Source organism: Falco cherrug, chromosome 6 (genome assembly GCF_023634085.1).
Source record: "Falco cherrug isolate bFalChe1 chromosome 6, bFalChe1.pri, whole genome shotgun sequence".
NCBI lineage: Eukaryota > Metazoa > Chordata > Aves > Falconiformes > Falconidae > Falco > Falco cherrug.
The window spans coordinates 84,883,765-84,906,816 of record NC_073702.1 but is presented as its reverse complement, the minus strand read 5'-3'; the positions used below and the strand labels follow the sequence as shown (position 1 = coordinate 84,906,816).

Genomic DNA, 23,052 nt, shown 5'->3' with positions numbered 1-23,052 from the left:
ATATATAATTGGATACAGACATTTCCTTTAGATATTTCTTCCACAGATGTTCTAGCTTGCTCTCCCAACAATTTCCACAGGAAAGAGTGAGGGTCTTTTATCTGTCATTTCTTTACGTGCAAGCTATGCAATGTTTTATCTGAAGGGAATGTTAAAGGCTCAAAGCCAAGAAGAGGCTGAAGCTAATGCTTTATTTACACATTAAGTAAGATTGCCTCTAATAAGCAATGTCTTGTTCCTGCAGAAGTGCATGCCTGCCCCAGCACGTGCCAGAAACGACAGTCATGAGGAATTCTGCTGAAACAAAATCCTACTGATTTACACTGTTAAAAAGTGACAAGTTTTGGTCTTCTTTGCATATACTGGCAGTGTCCAATGACAAAGAGACTTAAAAGTTACTTAAAAACGCATGGACTGCATGGATTTATTAAGGTCCTTACAGAAAAGCAATGCAATTTTTTTATCGTTGTTATTAACAATGGTACTGCTTCATCAAGAGAAATGTTTAACTTTCTGATACTTCTGGTAATACAAAATGTAGGCTTCTGACCTCATTCATCATGCACAAAGACTGAAGCAATCCTCCTATACAAGTAATGCAACCAGTGCAGATTGTTGTAATGAAGAACATCGGGATACTGGTGGAATGTGCACCTTCAAATATAGTCAGAATTAGTTGGTTCTTGAACATAATCTGTTACAACTCAAGATCGCTGCTGCGTTATGCTTTACTCTCCATATGCACCCAGATTTATGTAATTCAAGTCTTAGAGTCACTAGCGCTTTTGAGTGCTGAATGTAAGAAACTTTTATGAAACCTGCTGTACAGAGGGCAGCTCAGAAAAATTAAGTTATTCAAAGGAGTCTTGACTGGGACTTTTCTTTTTGCTTCTCTACATGCAGGTAAATGTTTAGGTTTGTGCGTACGGTGCACATAAACATGGCCTTAAGGAAGAAAGTTGCATGAGTGGTTGAGTTTCAGTCTGAGTAAAGGGTTTGTCCTAAATTCAGGATAATCGTATTCCATAATGCTACTATCATTAGTATATGCACTCTGCAGCTGTCTTTGGGAAGTAAGTGAAGAACGTACTTTTTGAGCTCCATGTGTTCACTTCTGTATTTCTGCAGCCCTTTTAAAATACATGCCTTATTGTCAGCTAAAAAAAAGGGAACAATTTGCTCATGATTTCCTGCCTTTTAACATTTGCTTTCTCTATAAAACCTTATGAAAAATGTTGGAGTTTCCCCTTGCTGTTAAATATAAAAGCTTCAATGTTTCTTGGGAAAACAAATCTGACGAGCTCAGTTCAGAGCATGTAAATGCTGCCTTTGCTATTACAGGAGTCAATGCAATGCCAGTTACACAGACAGGGCAGTTACTTAATAAGGACCAAGTACACGGTTTTCGTGTCAGAGATGGTAATTTTTAGCATGCTCATACTGAAACTTAATGAAACATTTATTACCATATTTTTGTTTACCATGCTATTTCAGTAATTCCATTTATAAATTTTACAGTGAACTATTTTTAACACTGAAGCTTTGACTAAAGTCACCCGTGAATAAAGTCATGAGCCTTTGGACTATAGGCCATGGTGTAAAAAGCAAGGCAAAAATGTTATTTGCCTTTATAATTATTTTCTTCTTTTTACTTAATCTTTCACATCTTGTACTTTGCATTTCAGGGCTGGTTGCAGTGCAATGTGGAAAATTTCTGGAAATGAGACAGATGCCGTTGGAGACTTCAAGATTTTTTTTAGAAAATGGACAGCATTACAATTTTGCAACCCATGGTAGGGAATGAAAGCTAGCATTCAGACACTTCAGTTCTCAATTACCAAAAGATAAATGGACATAAAATTATTAAGCAAAAGAATCTGAACACTATCAAAAGCAATGAATGCTCCATAGGAAATGAATTTGGTAAATTTTAAGGGCATTATGATTAATCACCATGACTTGTTCATGAATTAGAACTTGTTCTGCACTTGGCTACAATTATTTTGATTTAATGCTTTTTATCAGTGAATGAAGTTATTCAACTCCATTTAACCATCTAAAGCAATTTGCACGACCTAAACTCTCGGATATCTCTCCTGTTCGTCTCTTTCAGTTCATTTCTCTCATGCAGCTTTTTATGAGTCACTGAATCCCAAACACATTTGGGTGACTAGCTTACTTACAAAACAAGTACTGTAAAAAGAGAGAGTCATACTGGATTATTAAATTGATGACTGTAAACCTAAGTTTGTATAAAAGCCTTTTTATATCTCATTTATGCACGACTTTCTCAGATCACTGCTGAAAGGCTGGTACTGACCTACAAAGGGAAGGTACTCTTTGGTCCCTGTTGCCAAAACACTTGGCCTTCTGAAGGCCTCAAAATGATTTAGTTATTAATGAATCAGGACTGTGTTTGTCATAAGGAAATTGCTTCTCATCTCACCCAAAAAACAACATTACAATTCTGTCATGAACACAGCAACTCAAAATGTCTTTTTATTTTGAAAGGTTATTGAAGCTGGAAATGCCTTTTGGCTTTCATTTCCTTTCTCTGCCAACAGGAGGGGAAACATAAGGGAGTGGAAAGGTCTGAAAAGAGCATAATTAGGTCTGTTGAAGAGATACGAAACGTCACTTTAGTGGAAGAAACCATGCTATCTGCAACAGAAACATCTGTAACTGGTAACAGATCAGCTGCAAGGGAAAACAAGCTATTGCCTGCATGTTGGGATGGGGTGAAGAGTTACTCGCACAGAAGAGCTTCTTCGGTCTTCTGGTGAAACACTAACTGGGCATGTCAAACTCCACCTCAGAAAATAAAACCACATGTGGGACACTTTCTCTTCACACACAGCACATAGAAAATCTTTTGGAGATTTACATAAAACTAAACAGTGTGTGAAAGCACCTTGCGCCGCCAGTCTTTTGACTGATAAACCTCTTGCGGAAGACATGGACAAGCTGATGCTAGAAGTCTTCCTTCATCCCAGGCAAGGCCAGGGGAAGGAAATCAGTGCCATATCCGTAAGACCTGCCTGAAAAACCAAGCCAGTTTGTCAAAAGAATATTCCTTGCCTCATCCAAATTCTGGATTTACAGAGAGGCTGGCAGGATCTTCACAATGTGAAGGCGAGCGTGAGCGCAGACCGGTTGGGGAAACCAGGATGCCTTTTGCAGGGAGCAGAACCACCTGGCACTGCTCTGAGCAGGGAAATCAGCCTTCCTCCTAACACACCAGATCGGCTGAATTGGGCCAGAGTGGTGTAAGGACATTGTCACTCCTCCGGGTAGCACACCCTTTGGCTCTGGGCTGTTGGGGCGCAGGGGGTTCCTCTCTTTTCACATAACTGCCTCAACGGGCCTGAGAAGCAATGGGAAAAATTCACAGCCAAAACACTGCAATTCAGCCTCATGAGGTGGAACTACAACCAGGAAAGAAAACCCTGTACGTAAGAAAGCCGGGAGCCCCCGCAGTCCTGGGGAGGAGGGCTGCCTCAGGAGATCGCAGGATTCAGAGAGGCAGCACGACATGCGTAAACCTGGAAGGGAGCCCGCCTGGCCACATCCTTTCCTGCTGACAACACTGGGAATCCCATGGAGTGGCTGAAATTATTTTGCCTTCAAGCTCTGCTCCATGTTATACAGTAAGGGTTTCATTTTCTGTAGGATGTAACTAAAAGCTGAGGCAAATGTGAAAATTCTTAATCTTGGCACATGCAAGATTTTATTAAAAACACATCGCCAGCTTCCACCTCAGACAAGGGCTGTGTACACCAGACCTCTTGCAGGATGTTCTTGAGAGTACTGACTCCGAAACGGCTCTGAACACCTCTCATTCAATTCCACGGACACCCAGTTCCACATCTTCTCGTGTCTCATCTGGGAATAAATACCTCATTTTGACAGGTTGTAGAGCTTCCTATTTTAAAACTTCCCTTTGCTTCTGGCAATTGCTCCACTTCCTCAACTCTTTTCACTTTCTTTTTAATTTATTTTTAATAGTAGAGATATTGAAATACCGAGAGACTACATTTCCAGTTACTTCTGGTATAAACACTAGTGCTTTTGGGACACAAGTAGAGTTGTACATTTGACTCTTTGCATTTGTACTGTTAACGCCCACAATAACTGTTGTCTTACATTCGTTCATTAGCTTAGCCCTTACAAACCCCACCACCGACTTGATGGAATGTACAAGACTGTCAAACCGCAACATCCATTTATGTGTTTTTCTAGACAGAGACTACATCCTCACTAAAAGGGTGCCAGGGAGTAAGACTGGGGCTGCTCCATGACGGGGTACGAGCAGGAGCCGAGGGTGACCCCAGCACAGGCCATACCCTCACTGAGCAGGGTGCAGTCACACTGTGTCTGAAGACAGGCGCTGGTAAGAGTTCACCCACAGCCCCAGACATGGGAAGTCATGAACTGGTCTGGGGTCCTTCCAGGGAGTCCAGCCAGGGGCAGCAGGAGACAGGGCTGGAGACAGTTCTGGAGAGGCAGTTAGGATGCGGTTCTGAGGTCCACATGGGAGACAGGTACACCCACAGACACAGACGCTGATCAGGGCAGGAGTGGGACTGCTCAGGGCAATTAAGACCGATCAGTGCCCTCATGGCCCTGAAACAGTACCATTTACATAAACCACGCTGTAGTACAACGTACATGCATTTAACATGAAACAAAGTCCTGGTGACAGGACAAGCCTAATCAAGAACAGTAGGGCTGCTTTTGGATTTTGGCCTTTAGTGTTGTTTGAGGTTTTTTGCAACTTGTGCTTCTTTTTGGTAATGTGCAATTATCTGAACAATTATGAGGCTATTAATAAAAAGGAAAAGCAAGCCTGCCAACCATATAAGCAAAAAGGTGTTATATCCTTTGAACTCCAGAAAGTACGCAGGAGCGAGCCACAGGCCCTGTCCAACAAGCCACAGAAAGAGAAGCACCACAGCACGACGCCAGGGCATCTTAACACTGGGCATTATGAGGGGCAAAAGGCAGAGGTACCAGACAAAGTACTGGGATGTGCATACTTTGTTAAAAGTCACAAAAATAGCGGTGTGTAGGAAACAACAGAAGGCAAGGTCTCTGTAAAAGGCTACGGACACAACCAGGAGTAAAAGCAGCTGGGGCAGGAAAGCTGCGAGCCCCAGGGCAAAACTCCATTTGCTCTCCGCAGTTAAGTACAACATGTAGAAATAGGGAGAGAAGTTATGACGGATATCCCTCCTGGTCAGGTGGTAGAGGTAGGCATGCTCCAAAAACTCCCAGCCATAGAGGTAATAAAAAGCAAAAGTCAAGGCAGCCAGCATGGAGCCCGCAACCGTTCCAAAAAGCAACACATCGCGGTTCAGCACCTTTAGAAAAAGCTGCCAGAGGTCACCTATGGAGGTAAACTTTGCTTTTTCGCAACTCCTGGTCCCCCCCGCCCCCTCCCCGCCCCCCCCTTTGCCCCGCAGGTGGAGCGCTATGGGCAGCGCGTAGGTCAGCGGGTATATTTTCAGGTGCACAGCCAGCCCGTAGCAGGCCGCGGCCTTCCCGATGCTCCCCACCTCCAAGAAGTCGAGGGTGGCCAGCACCATCAGGGCCACCAGGGCCTCTGCGTTGCCCCGGCTGGACACGGCCATGGGCAGCGGGTTGAGGAGCCAGGCGGCGGCACAGCACCCGCAGGCCCGGCCGCCGGTGACCCCTCGGCGCCGCAGGGCCCGGTAGGCGACAACAGCAGCCGCCAAGTCCCCCGCCACGAAGAGCAGCTTCCCGCAGGCCTCAGCCAGGTAGACGTTGGGCGTCAGGAGCCAGGCCAGCAGCGGGGTGTAGCGGTAGGTGGCCCGGCGGTAGGGCGACCGCCCCTCGGTCACCAGCCGCGCCGCGTCGGTGAACACCCGGTAGTCAACGTCGGTGTAACGCACCCGCATGGCCCCGTCCTGGTGCAGGCCGTACAGCAGCAGGCCCAGCCGCGCCAGCAGCGCCGCCAGCAGCACCGTGCCCAGCGCCATGGCACCGCCGCGTCCGCAACCGGGGGGGGGGGGGAGGGGTAGGCACCGGCGGCCCCGCGCACAGCTCGCGGCGGCCACGGGGGCGCGACCCCGGCTGCGCGCGCTCCTGCGCCCGTAGCGGCGGCGGGGCGGAGGGCGGGACCGCGCATGCGCGGCGCGCCATGAAGCCGTGGCGGGTTGTGCGCGGGCCGCGGGGAGCCGGGCCTGGCCTTCCCTTCCCCTCCCTCCCCTCCCGCGGGCCTGGGAGCCCCCTGAGGCGCCGGCAGGGCTGCCTGAGGGGAGCCGGTCATGCCTCCCCTCTGCGGCCGCCGCTGCGAGACCAGGTGCCCTCCGCCCCCTGAGGCGCCGGCAGGGCTGCCTGAGGGGAGCCGGGCGTCCCTCCCTTCAGCCGCCGCCGCTCCCCTCCCCCGGCTGCGGGCCGGGCGGCGCCGGGCTCTGCGGAGAGCCCGTGGAGCTGTGTGCCCTCGCCGCGTTGGCGTCGGGGCGGCGTGGCTGCGCTGCCGGCGGCCTGTGTGTGTTCCGACGGGCCGCGGGGCCTGGCTGCTCGCCGCTGCGGCCGCTGGCTGAGGGTCTGGCGGGGGACGGGCCCCCTTGGCGAGGGGGGAGGGGGCGCCGCGGGCCGCGCTGCCGCCGCTCCTTCACCCTCAGGGGCGGGGGGCGCCCTGCGGCGTGGGTCTGCGGGGCTCCGTGGGCAGGGAGGCAGCGTATGTGACAGTGGTTCAGTAAGAAGAAGAAGGAAAAATAACATCTGTTATTTACTTTCTGCAAATGGCTGTGTTTTGCCTAGACGGATGAGCTCTCTCTAGAGCACTTAGGTGAGCTTCCTTCCACAGCAATTTTCTCATTTGATTAGATCAGAAACAGTACCGTGAAAAGCAGAGCTTAGAAAGAAATTAATTCCACTGTATTTTGAGGGGGGGTTATACGTTTTTCAGATAACCCAGACAGGAAACTATTTGCTCTAGATTGTATCTTGCATTGGAATTGTGTCTGATTTAAAAACAGGTATTTATTACTTAGCAGTATTACAGGTTTCATGCTAGAACTGCGTAGGGCTTTTTTAGAGGCGTTTTATTAATCAAAAAAACGTGCACTTGCTTGTTTAGTAGTTAATTGCAACTGCATTATTTTTGCCGAATGGTTTAATTTGGGAACGCTGTGGGAGCTGCAGTGTTGCTGGCTCATGTTGCTTAAAGAAAATCATCTGTTTTTTTCTCTGTTCTGGGGACACTCATCAGAGGACTGGGAGCAGGCACGTTGCATTTGGCACAGAAGTCTTGGAGGCTGTCCTAACTGGTAGGTTATTCAGGGGACAAAAAGATATTTCTGTTTGTGCACACGCAGCTATTCATTTTTATCCCTTAGACTGCTGCACTTTGCATAATGCAATCACATATAGGCTGAGATGTCCAATGGGAGAAGCATAGTAACCAAGTAACCTGGAGAACCAGTTTTTCCTCTGTCTGTCTAAGTCCCCAGATATTTACATATTGTGTACTAAACCCCACATCTTCAACAGGAAGGCTCAAGAGACTTCTCGATTAACTCACCATATGACATCATGAAATCCTATAACTGATGATTAGGGCTTTTTTGGGATAGGGCATGAGGGTGGTTGTGGATTCTTCATAATTAATTGTTTACTCATTACTGCTGTTCTACTTTAGAACAGGAAAGGTTGGTAACATCATTTTATCACCTTCCTTTTTTCATCTTAGACTCTGATGGCTGGGATACTTTTACAGAAGGTTATATCACTTATCCTTTGTTGTGCCCGGGATATCCTCTGGAAATGCTAGGGGATAGAAACTTAATAAAATCACTGAGACTGAGATCACTTGATAGTTTGTGGAACTGCAGGTCTAAGCAAAAATATGCATGTAGAGACCTATTTTTGTGTTTGTTTGTTTCAGGAAGGTTGCTGCTCATGAAGTATTCCTGCCATCTGCCTGCTTTCTCCCCGGATTGTTTGCAGTTCTTCTGTTGCCTCTTTGGTTGGAATATGCTTTGTTATTTCAGATCCTTTGAGGAAACGGTTCATTGTCAGAACAGAATGCATTGTTGTTTATCTGCTGAAGTGCCTAAATTTAATGGTATTGATTAAATAATCCTAGTTTAATAAACACTTAGGAGTTTGCAGGTGTCTCAAATGTTTGTCTGTTTCTGACAGTCTGTTTTCAGACAAATCTTTTATTCTTATCTGAAGTTAATAGGGGTTGTGAAGCTGTCCATAGTGACTGTTTATCTGGATTCTAAAGAGGAAAAGGTAGGTAATTTAATTCTAAAGGGTTTTGAAGTTAGTAAAACAGAAAAGGTACCTTAGCTATTGTTGCGTATGCCGTGACTATATGGCATTGCCTGAGCTAGAAAAATAATTTATTTTCCTTATCAGTAATTTAACATCTTGAAAATAAGCTTGAAGCTCTTCAGAGAATTAAGGTTTGGCTCAAAAATGGGTTTGGCTTCAGATTTGATACCAGCTCGCTTAACCTGATTTGTCATGTCCTGTAGACTTTAATGCAGGAAGGAGGGCAGTCTTATTAAAGTTATAAAGCTGTTGTTCCTGTAAAATGCTGCTTTTATTTATACAAGCCACCAGGAACCACTTTTAGGAAATGCTAGGAGATAAAAACTAATAGAAGTGCTGGGACTGAAAGTGACTGATTCCAGTGCACATGAAGATGCAGAGTATCAAGAAAAGTGTGGAGTCAGCCATAACCACGCATAAAATATTGACTAAACAGAAATGCATATATACATGTATGTGCACATATGTGTTTTCCCCATTGCCTACCATGCATTTGGTTTACACAGTCTCAAAGATGGTGCCATCAGATTATAAACTGGGTTCACATCTATGTGTGCTTCTGTTGCATGCTCATGATGGGGGGTGATAAGCCTGATCCCTAACGTTAACTTCTCATGTTGTCATTGTCTGTGACAGACCCTACTTCAGCAGCACTGGGACATATAATGCAGAAACTACCTCAAGTGCCCAGTCATTACTTTAGGCTTACAGGGCAGTTGTAGCAGTGCAAGGACAATGCAATGGGCCTTGTTATGCAAATGATGTTAAGACCTAGTGGAAGTTTTTATCATCTGAAGACCAAGGTGCAGCTGGAGGGTGACAGCTGGTGAGTGAGGGAGAGAGTGACTAGCAGGTTCCTGGTCAGTCAGGAGCAGCCATCACACTTGCTTGTTTATTTATTTGCCTTTTGGAGTTTACTCTCCACACTATGGTAGAAGGTTAGTTTTGAGGAGGAATAAGGCGAGGCTACTTTCGTGGATGAACAAAGATGAACAAATGGCTAAAAACTATATCTACTATAGCTACTATACTGACAGATACAGTAGGGCTGTATATTGGAGAGACTAACAGATTACCTTTGAGAACTCAGAGGAGAAAAAGGAGGCTACTAAAGGGGTGTGAAGAAGTTGACAATGAATTAGAGGATGATTCTGGTAGCAGTGCTCTGAAGTAACATTAAGGGAGACACAGTGGTTGGTAGCAGTGCAAAGAGAGGGAACAAGTGTTGGGTCGCAGTGGTGAGAGCCTTACTAAGATTCAAGTGGCCTAGGAGGTTAAACAAGCTTAAATATCTGAAAAGTTATGGAAGAGTGAGCAGCAAGAGGCTTCACAGGAGGAAGGCAAGCAGGTTTCTTTAGCTCATTATGCTGAGACCTTGGGGTGAGGCGTTTTTTGTGCAGGTCTCTGCTGCAGTTACCTAATTGTTAATGGTTAGCTACACTTAGAGTTTTTGTTGTTAAGAGATAAAATTTGATCGTAATGGCTAATACTTTTTTGTAAATTGTCTTACTGTATGTGTGCTGTGATATGAGTCTATATATGTAAAAGGTGGTAGGAAAGCTGAGTATTAAAGATATGTAGGAAGGAATGTCTTAGACAATAGCTGGTGTGTGGTCTTCAGACTTCTGAAAGGGGAGACTGCTGTGCTGTGATTCATTAGAGGTGCCTTTTAATTTTCTTGGGTTTTGAACCCAGAATGTTTTCTTACATGAGAAATACTCCTGCTCAATATACTTATAAACTGACAGTAAATTTTTGATAAGGCGATTAGTACAATCTGTTTCTTGTAGCACATGAAATTTGATTAAAAAAGTGACAACACTTATGTTGGATATTTTGGGCTTGATAAAAATAATTTTTTTTGCAAATATGTTGCCTTTCAAGTATTTGTAGTGTGTTGAACTTCAGATATTATTGGGAAAAGGGAAGTGTAATTCAGATTATGTAATGAAACGTTTGTTTGTGCTTTAATACTGGAATGAATAATACAGCAGGTTTTGCAAAAATAAGGTAAAAAAACCCCACTGGAACTCTTCACAGAAGAAAACCACTCTTATAAATATAAGGTTACCACTATTCCCTTAAGCTTTTTCTGTTAATATGTTTACTTAAAACCGCTTGATAAATCTATACCCTTATTCACACATTGTGCTAAAGATGTGGCTATTTGGAGAATGTGATTTGACTTGTAAAGGATTTTTCCTTTTTCCACCACATTATGATTTTGCACAATTTGCTTTAAGTGGTGTTTGCAGAGTTCTGCTTGCAGTGGTTATGCTGATTGTGTGTTGGTGTATTAGGTAAAATGCTAGCCCTTCAGGCAAAGTAAGTACTGGATAAAAATTACTCTGCAAGGAAACCTGTTAAAAATTACTATTTCACCAAAAAAAGGCTACGTCTGAGAAAAGACGTGGCAGGTTTGTCAGCAAGACTAACATTTTAGGTGCGGAATTGTGGGCTGTAACTCACAAGTTACAGGAGCTGTGGTTGAGGCCACAAGTTTATCATCATCCCTTGAAACAATACGAGCTGGTACTGGAACAGAAACCGCTTCCGTGGGTAGCTAAACTAGGGAGACTTGGCCTCTTCTAGCTTAGGTGAGTTGGGCTCCGTGGGATCCAAGAACATGGGAGTTTTGATCAAACATTTTCCTGAGGAAGAAGCAGCCATAGCTTCTCTTAGTCTTTCCCATCCTCTTCCTTGGACTTCATTTTCTGGTTAAGAGCCTGTTTGTGTTGCTGCTTCCCCCGTAGTAGGGAAATTCTATTTAAATTGAATGCCTATTTTTGTGTAAAGTTGGTGGGAATTTAATCTGAATATTTTTCACTATTATGCTACTGTTGTGGAGGGGGGAGGGATGGGCTCAGGTTTTATGGACTTACTGTGCCTCAAGTATAAGGAAACGATTCTGACTGGGTCCTTGAACGTCTAGCAGAGGGCCGTAACTTGCCACAGCTCCATTTCCAGCCAGTTGAGTGTCTTTCCATGCTGTGCTCTCTTGTCTTGATCCCTTGGTTAAGGGGATGAAAATAAGAACTAGTGTTATACCAACACATAGTAAATAAAATACCTTTAATGGAAGGCACAGGGATGAAAGATACTATTTTTTTATTTGCCTTTCGTATAATTCTCTCTAATAAACAATATGTTCTGTGGAAAAAGGTAAAATGTGATTTGTTTGGTCAATATAAATAACTGTATAGCCATAATGGATTTCTGTATATTGCTTAGTATGTTGTGCTTAGTGTAACTATAGAACAAGCAATAAGATTGAGCATACAAGTTTGTTAAAAACTACAGCTTTTCATTACCAAGTTCAGATTCCATTTCTGAAGAGTTTCTGCTGGAAAAAATGGTTGGAGATGCTGGAAAGGGTTTGGTTACACAACTGCTAAGAAAACATATTCAGTCCTTCAGAGTGAGTGTTAGGTGATTTGCCTGAGATGTAGGACGCCTGGATTTGGAAAGGTTTAAGGAAGTTTTCTTCATCCCTGGAGGTACTGTGTGACAGAGTTTTGTAAACTCTGGAGGAAGAACAACAACAGGGGGCAGAGCCAGCTCTTAACTGATGGTTTGAGCCAAATCACTGTAGTTTTTTGTCTGGTGTGTGTTTGGGTTTTTTGGCTTAGTTTAAGAAAAAAACAAAAACAAAAATGTAGTTTGTGCAATTATATTGAGTAGCTGTTGGGAATTCTGGACACTTGCCAGAGGAGTAGAGCTCTCAAGTGCTTCAGCAAGTTTTGAGAGAAAGTTGACTGGGTCTAATAGGGATACTTGTACTGCCCCTGCAAGATGAAGAACTGCAGCAGGTATTCAAGACACCAGGGAATGCATGTTACTCTGAGCATCGCTCCTAAGTGTTGTGCTCAGAAACTGCGCCTTCTTCCAGAAGGTGCAGTGGGCCAGACGTGCTACAGAGCTGTGGTGTACCAGGCTTCGCTGTTCTGTGCCGTGTTCATCTTTGCTGTTAATGAGGTAAGAAGATAAAAACAAGTAAACACCACTTACAGATGTAGTCTTGAACTAAATCTCACGGAGTTGGCTGAGATGAACAGTAGGGACTATCCTCACCCACTCTGTTTCTTATGCTTTTGGTCATCACATGGATTTCCAAGCTTGCGCTTTTTTTTTTTTTTTTTCCCCAGTAGATACAAAATCGAGTTGTAAGTCTCTGCCACAGACAGAGCAGTTATTTTATGTAGCACTAAAAGGTTTCTAAAATTACTTAATAAAACCAGTGATGCAGTTTCCTGCTTTTGTCTTCATGGTCAAAGCTAATCAATGGTTCAGAGATGTTAACATCTTACTTTCTTCTATGTTGTGTGACCAAAAAACCCAACCACCCCACCCAACAAAGTTGCCATTCCTTCTCAACATTAAACATCTTAATGTTTCTTCTATCAATAATCCTGATGACATTGTTGCACTTACTTTCAATACCAGGTACCAAGCAGCGAAAACGGTAAAAAAAGTCTTTTAACCTTCCCCCCTTCTTTCTTGGTGGTGTTTTGATCTGGTCACAGTGAAAACCAAGGGAAGACAGGGCATAGTTTAGAGCAGCTAGGGGGGTCAGTGGGAGTACCTGCTTCCCTTTGAATGATTTTAGCTTTCATTGAGGAAATCTCACACGCTTAGACAAGTGGTTCTTGTCCTACCACCTACTTTTTTATGCTGACATAATGCCTTGGGGAGCTGTTCACAGAAATAAAGAGTGAAGCAGTAAGTTATGAAAAATTCAGGCCTGTAAGCACTGTATTGCACAATAAATGTAAGGCTTTGGGATTATTATGGGGCTTCCTTTTACCCCATGGTAATATGGTGCAGCCTCACTGTTTTCCAGTTGTGTTTGTGCAGCTGTTTAGAAGCAGCTGTTGGAAAAGGCAGCGCCCAGCTGCTAGAGCTAACTGTGCTGGCAGGGCTCCAGAGCTGCAGTTTGTGAGGAGCTACAGCAAGTGTGTGTGTGTGGAGAACGTGGGACTGTCTTCTCCTGTGGGACTGGTGAAAGAGAAGAGGGAATAGCTCTCTTGTTCCATCTCCAGTTCTTGAATGGGAATGTCTAAATGAAAGTGCAGGTGGGGTTTCCTGGCTCCCATTGCCTGGAAAGAAGGAACAGCCTGTAGGAGAGGCAAGCAGCTGTTAGGGAGCTCTAGTCTGTAGAGACATGGGTAACCCTCTGGTCTTCCCAAAGCTGTTTTACACTCTGTTTCCAAGTGTGTCTAAGCTCTTATCTATTTAAGTAGGAAAGGCCTTGGCTGAAAAAATAAATCACCTGTTTGCTTTGCTCGCAGCAGTGCTCTGGGTAATGGTTGGTACTGCTAGCCAGATATACAGTGTGTGTGGAAAAATGTGGATGAACATTCTCTGGGTTTCCACGTCCTCCAGAGGTTTTGCAAAAAACAGTTGTTCTCTGTTGCATAAAATTTCAAGTACTCCCTGTGGAAAGGGAACAAAACATTTTTTTTTAGCTGCTTGTAGTGGCCTTAACTAATAAAGAGTTTCCCTGCCTTATGAATGATTTTAAACTGGTTAAGTATCTTTTGAACTTAAAGGGTGTATTACTATTGTTAAACTTTTCCCCTCTTCTGTTTTCTAGGGATGGCGTGGTCTTCTAAACATTTCTTTTGGGAAGAATCCTCAATTTTTTGAAAAAAAGTTTTAAGTGCATTTATAGGAAAATAAGAATCAGTCTTTTTAATGCTGTCTTCCTTTTTTTTTTTCTTTTTTCTTTTTTCTTTTTTTTAATAGCTTGCCAGTGAGATCTCCTTGAAAAATGTCCCTGAGTAATAATTCTACCTTATTATTCCTTCTGCGATATCCTATTCTATTGTACATAGTGGCCAAGATGGTATTGTGCTTGACACTATGGAATTGTAAGCTAAAGAGAGATGGTCCCAGAGACTTAGATGTAGAGGATATATTATTCTTCAATAGCTGTCTGTGGAAACGCACTTTTCTTTGGTGACTAGTGTTTTCTGTCTCCTAAATATTTATTTAGCTGCTCTTCATTCAAAGTGTGACAGTTACTTGGCTGGATTAGTTGCTTATGCTCACTTTAGGTTTGAGCTCGGCCTCTTACTCTGTTAACGATCTCAGGTGGTGGTGCTTCTGCAGAGTATAATTACCTGGTAGCAAAGTTCATACTGTCTTTGGTGCTGTCTTTAGCAGTTACAGTTTTGTCCCTACTTCTCTCGCCTCCTTGTTATATAGGTTGATACTGTATGTACATGTGCCTATTAACTCAACTGACAGAGCTTCTCCATTCACTGTTGATTCAAAGTGACAGCTGCACCATCAACCTGTCAACTTTCCCCCATTTGGTGTGCTGGAATATTCTCTCCTTCCCACACGCGCTCGAGGATGCTGTCTGGCCCCTTGTGCCCTGCAGGTTAGCTGCACCTGGATCAAAAATTGAAGGCAGACTCCGTTGGTGTGAGCGCTCAGTGTTTCAGCAGTAAAACTCCTACTACAGGAAAGTAAACCCATGGTAGAGAGTTGGGGCAAGCCGTGTTTGTAGACTTGGGACAACAATTCATATGTAGTGTTCTGTCTCTGCCGTGTAATTGGCAACAGGCACCGCCACTTGTTTCAGTATTGTTTGGCTTTCTTCCTTCCGATTAGTGTTGAATTTCAGTATTTGTCCTTGCTGACTGCCACATTGTTGAGTTTGACGCTTTGTTGCCAGAATTTGAGTCTGCTGATATGAACTTTGCATATGTATAAATAGAGATTCAGCCCGTGATTACCCTGTGTCAGAGTAGATCCTGCTTTGTTTCTGTGTAGCAGAAGATTAGGAGAGGCTGGCTTTTGAGAGAAAGAGGACAGCTATATCTGATATTTGGTGGATCTTTCAGAGTTGATTGTGCCAAAAAATACAGCACAAAAATATCCCCTGGGTAAGGTGTATATTAAGTTGAAATGTTGATGCAATGAAAAGTAACAGTAGTTTTTCTTATTTAATTGCTTTGTATTTGTACAAACTGTAAGCTAATTATTTCTGTAAAAATAACAGGTCAGTCAGCACTTGATACTTACCAAGGAGCCACGCTGTTCAAGGGTGATGGAAATCTTCAGAGTTCCTTGAACAGCCCAGACTGGAACCGTGCAAAGTTAGCATTGTGGTGAACTCTGTGTCGTGCTTCTACAAAGTACATAAATCATTCACAATGAATCTACTATTTAAGTGCTTTCTGGGATAACTGTGTATTTCCTGAGAATTAGAAGAAAATAAAACTCTTCTAATTCCAGTATAAATCATGCTGTAGTAATTTTTAGCTAGCATAAGAGTAATTTGAAAAATGAAACTTCTGCATCAGTGAACCTGTGGCCTTCTTTGAGGGGACTGCTTTGTCAGGTTTTAATTCCTGTTAAAATCACTTTTATCTTTAAAAGATGCAGCAGTTCTTCTTGTCAAATGGCTAGAAAAATCAAGAATGTTTTTCCTGGTTTTACATTGTATTTGTTGAGTTGCTGGCTGCTTTACAACTGATGTATAAAGACAGTTTTCCTTTCTGAGAGCCAGACTATCTGTAGAATTGTGTAGGGGGGAAAAAAAAGAATGAACAGAATTTGCCCAAGGGATATTGCTACGCTCCTCCCTTAGCACCATCAACACCAGAAAGATTCATTTATTCAGTGTCCCTTTTGACAATTTTCTGAACTTGAAAGTTCAGTCTTCAATGAAATAAAGTATCTCAAGTGGAAAGAGAGACCATGCTGAGATTTGAGTTCCATGTATCCTTTGATATCCTTTGAATGTGAAACTGTGTATATTTTCTGATTGAAATAAATCAGCCTATCAACCTGACCCCTTGGAGAAGTCTTAAGAACTTTAAAAATGCATGATAGAAAGTAATCTTTAAGCCTAAGTCTGAAATATTTCATCTGTTTCTCCCTACACCTCACAGACTTGCCGTGGTTGTGGCTTTCCATGTGACATAGTAATCACAGGGGCATCATGCATTTCTGTGTGAATGGTTTTTAAAATAAGAAAATTAAGCAAGTTTTCACATAAACTAGTGGAAGTTCTAATAGATAATTCTAATCTAGATCATTGGTTTTGATTTATAGGCAAATATTAACATATTTTGTGTACTGTTTCTCCAACCCTAACAACTTAGAAACACTGATGAAACAAATGCTGTAAACTATATATATATATTTTTTTTAATTACCAGAGTGATAAAAATTGACAGTTTTATTTGTGGGTCTTTAGAGCTTCTGGCCACGCTTCTTCAATTTTGGAGATCTATTTAAAACTAAAATAACTTGTCTCCTCTTCTCTTTGGAGGGCAGGAAGAGCAAAGCAAGTTTCTGTGGATATTTATTAATGTAATCTTTGCAGTGCTCTCTGGGGGTTGAACAGTACCGTGTCACTGAGGTTTTGATTCTGTGGATATATTGAAAAAATAACAGGTGCTGCCATCTGACTGGGAGATGTGGCCACGGGTGAGTAAGCAAGGAACCTGGAGTGTTTTGAGCACTCTTCTACCTTGCTCAGAACAATTATAATCAACATTGTAGTGATGATGTAGAGGAAACATGGAATCATTTAGGTTGGAAAAGACCTTTAAGATCATTGAGTCCAACCTAAACAATCAGGTTCATTCCCTTCCTGCCTGTTGTAGGCCTGGGACATCTGTCCTTGCTGTAGGTACCACTAGTGTGACGAGAGAGGTGGTTTGGGAAGAGAGCTGCTGAAAAGAGCTGCCTGCAGGTGGTGGTGCTAAATATTTTGTAGGTGTATGTTTCATGCTGGTGGGTGACAGTGGTACCAAAAGGATCAGACATCATACGGATTTGTTAGGTTATTTAAGAAAAGCCATCACGCTATGTGCGGAATTGGGAATGTGCTCGCAGTAGCACCTGTAATAACTTCAGGAACAGATCAGCGTGTCTTGGTCTTCAGGATGCTGCTTTGGGGGTTACCAAAAAGCAGTGGAGAAAGTGAAAGAATAAGCCATTTCCTATAAAATGGAAAGTCAAGTTCAGAACTGAAATATTTCCTGTTTCTTGAAGTATGAAAGTGTTTTTTTAATATAAATTAAGCCAGAGATGTTAATGTAGAATGGGTTGTGCATGTGATAATGTGCTCACTATAGCATTCTTGTCCACTTTTGATTATTTTTTTTTATGAGAAACGAGGAAGGCTTGTGGCACTTACCACCCCCAACCTGCTGTCTCACCTTGATTGCAGCTTAATCCTTGTAGAGGAGGCAGCAAATGGGCCTCCATGTTCAGAACAAATCATAAAGCAGAAGTGAAATACAGTCAGTACACTTGTGTGAGGTGTTTACTTTGAGACAATATTTACTTATACAGTGGAGCACGCTCCCCTAATGTACGATGAAAGCACACCTAATAAGCCTGCTCTGAAGGGGTTTTTATTTTCTAAAGGTAAATATTTTGTTATATGTGGGGGATGGGGAAAAAGGATTAATATCTAAGAAACAAATGTCAGCACCAATGTGAGGCAAAATCTTGATTATAAATCTTCTCAATGATTTCTGATTGCATTGATTTTTTTTTTTAAACTACTCCATGTACGTCATAATGTATCTGTGATTACATATCAACATTTGTAGTGATGTTGCTACTGTAGTTCTCTGAAAGTCCAATGAACAATTACGATGTGAATCACTCAGTTTTTCCATAATGTTTTTTGCTTATATGCAGAGGCATATGAAATTGAAGGAAATGCAATTAAACTTGGTAGACAGTTGCTAGTTTAAATTGGTTCAAAGAAAATGTTTGGAGAGAAGACTGAAAAAATAGTAATGTTGGAAGTCTTACCTTTAGGGGTTTTTTTTAGAGTTAGCATGAAAAGACTTTGGGTCAGCATTAGTAATTCCATGTGAGAGTCAGTTTGATTTGAATGCCATTGAAGATTGTCTCCAACCTCTTTTCCCAAAAGGCCTAGGCGAATCTATTTGAAGGTGATACTGAGTTAAAGAATAATAGCAATAGAGAGGGAAATATGGTGGGGGAAGGGTTAACTCTAATGTCTTACAGGCTTGACTTACTAGCTTTTAGAGGTTAATTTGTAACAAAGAATTGTAAGAAGTATTGAATTTCATGAGCTACTTAATTCTGTTCCTGTGTAAACTTAAGCCTTCATTCTTTCAACCTTTGCAGACTACCTTTAAAAATTTAAATCTGTATAGGTGAGGAAGCATTAAAACTAGTCTTTGGTTCATCAGCACGAAATCTGATTCAGCACAATAATGTATCTATATTCTTTTTAGAACAAGATAATGTAGGATATGGAGTTTTTGGATGTGTAGCCAGTTTGTAGCAGTATCTCAGTCAATAGCAAGCTGGCCTTGGGAAGATTTGAGAACTGAGTGGCTTTCAGCACGCTGTCCCTTTAGCAAGGGCCTAGAAATACTTACACAGTATAGAACTGAAAGTGGCCTGGGTTTAATTTACAGAATATTTGCTGTCTAACCGTTAGTTGTCTAGCCTAAGCTAGCACTCTGCCTTCCCTCTGTAATTAATGGAAAGAAGTAGGTACCTCCACAGAGCTGGAGCGAGTCCAGCAAAATGCGACTGACAGGAAAAGGTAGATGAGAGAAATACTTCATTTCTTTGTGTCTGTCATGTATTCTTACAGTGAGTTATTAGGTATGAAATTTTCCTTGCTTGGATCTTGCAGGGCATGGCACTGATAATTCTGTCCCACAAACTTTAAGATGATGGTGCTTAATCCTGTCACCTATCTTGCCTACTTAATTTAAAACATTGTTATAGATACTGTTGTATTAGAACGGGGTAGAAGTACCTGCAAACAAATAACCTGCTGAAAGAAAGTAAAGATTTCCTATAAGGATCTTCTTCCATGATGTTTTCAAGTATTTCTAGCATTCTAGTTAGTAATGAGGTTCCTCTGTTTTTAGTCAGCTTTAAGACTTGATCTTCAAGTTATACTTATTAAACTGGAGTTCTTAAATATGACCTATTATGGATATTTTTAGTAATAAACCTCACTAAACTCAGGAGCGTTACTTTGTGAATTAGGTCTTAGCTGCAACCTGTGATCTTAGCTGAAAGTAATTAATCAAAAAAGAAAAAAAAGACAGCCTCTAATTTCTTTAGGAGATCCCAGGTAAAATGAGAGGGGCATGTAAAGAATTTTGTTCGGGAGCAATAGGAAGAAGGCCGTTGCAATTGCGTGTTTGCTTTGCCGCAGAATATTGCCAGGGGACTGAGTGTTCAGTTCAGCTTATGAGCTAATGATACAAGCTAAATTTACTCCTTTACGATGGGTAGAAACGAAGGGCCCAAATGTGGGGGGAAAGACGGTAACACAATGTTAGTGTACTGTTAGGTTCTGTTACAAAGTTTTACTGACTGGAGGCCCTGTATTTAGAGGCTGTACTTAAGAGGGGTGAGGAAAACAAGTGTTGTTTTGATTAGTGATAAAGTTTGTGCCATTCTAGTTCAGCCTGCCAATCCACACAGAAACCCCCATAGTTTTTCCCTCGCCCTTGTAGTCCCAAACCACTGGGGTTTTTTGTTTTTGCGTTTTTTGTGGCCAGTTCTGAATATATGTAGATGAGATATGAAGAGTCCCTAACCGGTAAATCATTTCAGTAATTCGGAAAGCCAAAACTTTCGAATAGTGACGTCTATCTGAAATGTTTTGATTGTTCATGTAAGTAACTCTAAGACTTTTATCAGTCTTTAATTTTTTCTTCAGTGATATGTGGTATATAATAAAGCAGTTTTTCCTGTCCAGAGTGGGAAAACAGCCTTTAGAATTTGCCTATTTTTTTTTTTCCCCAGGAAGAATGTATTTCTTCTTCAGATAAATAGTTCCAATTTATTTTCTTAGATTACCTTTTCTTTTTTTCTCTCCCATTCTCTTCAGCTTGTGGGCTGAGAGGTTACTGGCAAATGTGAGATGCTATCCCCCACCAAAATGCACTAGGAGGGCCTGTAGGAGTCTGCAACAGGTTGAAGATTTTGCTTAAGTCAGGCAGTCCAGGCATGTAGAAATTCACCACTCTGTCTTCCTTGTTCTTAGACTTGTCATATTTTATCCGTATGCCCTATGTCGATTGTACAGCTGAGAGAGGTACCTCTGTGGACAAGTGACTCCAGGATTACTCAGCAGTGTAAAACAGCCTCTGTCCCTCCTTCAGATCCATGTACAATCTGTCTCTCTGCCTACACACCAGCTCTCACTTTCCTACTAGCTTCTTTCCCTGTTCCAGTGACTACTGCCTTGGATTGTCAGTTCACATCCTTTTGTTAAGACCAGAGAGTTCTAGTATCACTTTCCTCTTAAAACTCCCTAGTGGTTTTGAGTTGCCCTTTCCAGGAGCAAAGTCTTTGCTTTTCATCCAGATGCGTTTGTCTCCATCTCTTGTGGACCCTTCCTTAGAAATTCACAATTTCCTCCTTCCAAGAAGGTAGTGGTTCAAAATGTAGGATCTCTGGCTTCCCGCTTGGTTCGTAGGAGTCCAAAACATCAAATGCAGGAAAATGCCTGATCATGGCAGCCTTCATCCTGGTGAAGCCTTCAGGAAGATTCAGCCTAGGACCAGCCATCTGTGGGAATAAATTTAGCCTGACAGTTTTTGGTAGAGTTCTAAGCAACTTCAACACTTTTAAGAGAAGTGTTAGATTTAATGGATGCTATTACCAGCCTTTTGTATGCTTGCTTATTATTGCATGGTTTACCTTGGCAAGTGAATCTTGTCAGTACAATTACATCATGCTGTACAAGTCAGAAAGTTTGCTAACATGTTAGAATTTAACTGAAACAGAACTGGGTCTGGGTTCATGGAAGGGAGAAATTGTAGTCTGAAACAATTCTTGCAGCAAAATCAACCAAGAACTATTTTTACAAGACATCGAGCATGTACACTTCTAGAGAGCCAAGGACTTCTCAACGTGACAATACTTGCCACACAATCAGTAGGAGGGATACCTGCTTAAATCGGGAAATGGGGAAGAGTATCTGTACTAAACTAAAAAACGTTATTTTAAGTGTGTAGCTCTTGCCTTTGTGATTTTTCAGTACTGAATGTGTTATTTTCACGAACTGTTCTAGTTCAGCTTCTTTCTCCCCCCATCCTTTTTTAAAGGAGTGGGAAGGAGTCGCACATCTTTAATGCATCTTTAATATGATAGTCTGAAAATAATTCTAAGTGGAATATTCACAGTAACTGTAATGAATAAAGATGCTGTTATCTTAAACCTTGTTACTTTTGTACTGCTACATTACAAGAGATGAGATCACTCTCAGGGAGAGCTCAGAAAAAGTTGAAAGGGCAGACTTTTTCAAAAGAGCTTGCCTAGAGGACCACAAGGCAGATGTTTGACAACCCGTGTGACGTGATTGTATTTCTCCTTGTACACCACGTGGAATAGGAGTGGGGGAGGGACCAATGATGAGTTTAGGCCTTAAGACTGTGTCCATGGTTAGGAAACCTAGCTGGGCTAGGAGTTGTGTTTCAGCACTGTCCAGTGATCGCATATTTGGTGTGTTTTGTGGTGTGATTTTCACCCGAGGCAATCGTTGTTCTTTCTGACAATCCCTTGTGGTGGACAGTGTGGGCTAGTGACCATTTCCCACAGGTAGCAGGGAAGGAGCCCCCCATGTTTTGAGGGAGAACAGGTTAGCCATATGGATGCAGGCTGTTGTGCCACACTTTCTCATTTCATTCCTCTTTCATTTTGCATAGAAATGCAGTTCTACAGCCCAGTAAGTCAAGGACTTGATGATAGGACTGAGCTCTTAAACGATGCAAGTATGACAAAAAATTGAATTATTTTCAGCAAGTGAAGCCTCAGCAGAAGCATTGTGGAGGCGATGGCTGATATGTTGCGTCTGTAGCAGTATCCAAATGCTGTAGAAAACAAATGATTGAGTTCACCTGGAGTAATAATGATCATGAGACAGTCTCTTTTATTTATACTTTTTAAGTTTTTCTTTTAAGCTAAATGGCCTGCAAACAGAGAATGGACTGTTGTCTGTAGCTTTTGAACTCGTAAATCTCAGGGAAGTCAGTGGAAATTTTGCCTGAAGTTGCTGACACAACTTGAGAAGCAGCTGTATATATAAAACCACCTTCACCTAGCACTGTGCTGGTCAGTGTTCTGAAGTACCAGAAAATAACTTATTCCTTAGAGTTTTGGTTTTCCCCAGAAGTACAGTAATTATCTGCACTTGAATTTAGTCAGAGCCTCGGGATCTTTTTCAATCTTACTTAAAGTCCAAAATTAAATGAAGAGAATTGTTAAGTTAAAATATCAAATATCCTTTTCCTAAACACTCCTCTTACTGAAACAGTGCTTACTGATACTTTTGTAGGGTTGTATTGAACACTGATTTTTGAAAAGCTAATACTATTTTCTTGTAGAAATCATAGAATCACAATGTTTTAGGTTGGATGGGATCTTAAAGGTCATCTGCTTCCAGCCCCCCTGCCATGGGCAGGGACACCTTCTGTTTAGACCAGGTTGCTCCAGCCTCCATCCAGATAGCATTTTCCTGACAGCCTATGGAATATCAAGGTCTGGATAGCCTGTGGAATGTATGAAAGCCCTTACCTTACATACTACGTGTCTCAAAATACAAAGCAAGTGCGATTTTTGGCTTCAGATATATCATCTTTTTGAAATTGCTCATGTTTTTCTGCGTTTGGGTCTCTTACAAGCCCTTTCTCATTTCTTTCCCTCATGCAAAACATATTTCTGTGATCCTAGAAATACCACACCTAGCTTTTCTGCAAACATTAA

At 42.2% G+C, this 23,052-nt stretch overlaps 1 protein-coding gene and 1 long non-coding RNA gene across 2 annotated transcripts; one reads left to right on the top strand and one right to left on the bottom strand.

Annotated features, from left to right (window-relative positions):
* Nucleotides 1-2,473: 2,473 nt before the first annotated feature.
* Nucleotides 2,474-6,120, bottom strand: PIGM (phosphatidylinositol glycan anchor biosynthesis class M). Its single transcript, XM_027801511.2, has one exon. It carries the CDS (start codon nt 5,997-5,999, stop codon nt 4,749-4,751), a length of 1,251 nt encoding a protein of 416 aa, XP_027657312.2. The 5' UTR covers nt 6,000-6,120; the 3' UTR covers nt 2,474-4,748.
* A 57-nt stretch (nt 6,121-6,177) lies between these two features.
* LOC114015207 (uncharacterized) lies at nt 6,178-8,136 on the top strand. Its single transcript, XR_003559006.2, has 3 exons — nt 6,178-6,814; nt 7,238-7,295; nt 7,913-8,136. It is a non-coding gene; the product is annotated as an uncharacterized LOC114015207 (long non-coding RNA).
* The last annotated feature ends 14,916 nt before the right edge of the window (nt 8,137-23,052 follow it).

What these genes read in the sequence shown, in the direction of transcription:
- PIGM (XM_027801511.2), bottom strand. Translation starts at nt 5,999, where the DNA reads ATGGCGCTGGGCACGGTGCTGCTGGCGGCGCTGCTGGCGCGGCTGGGC.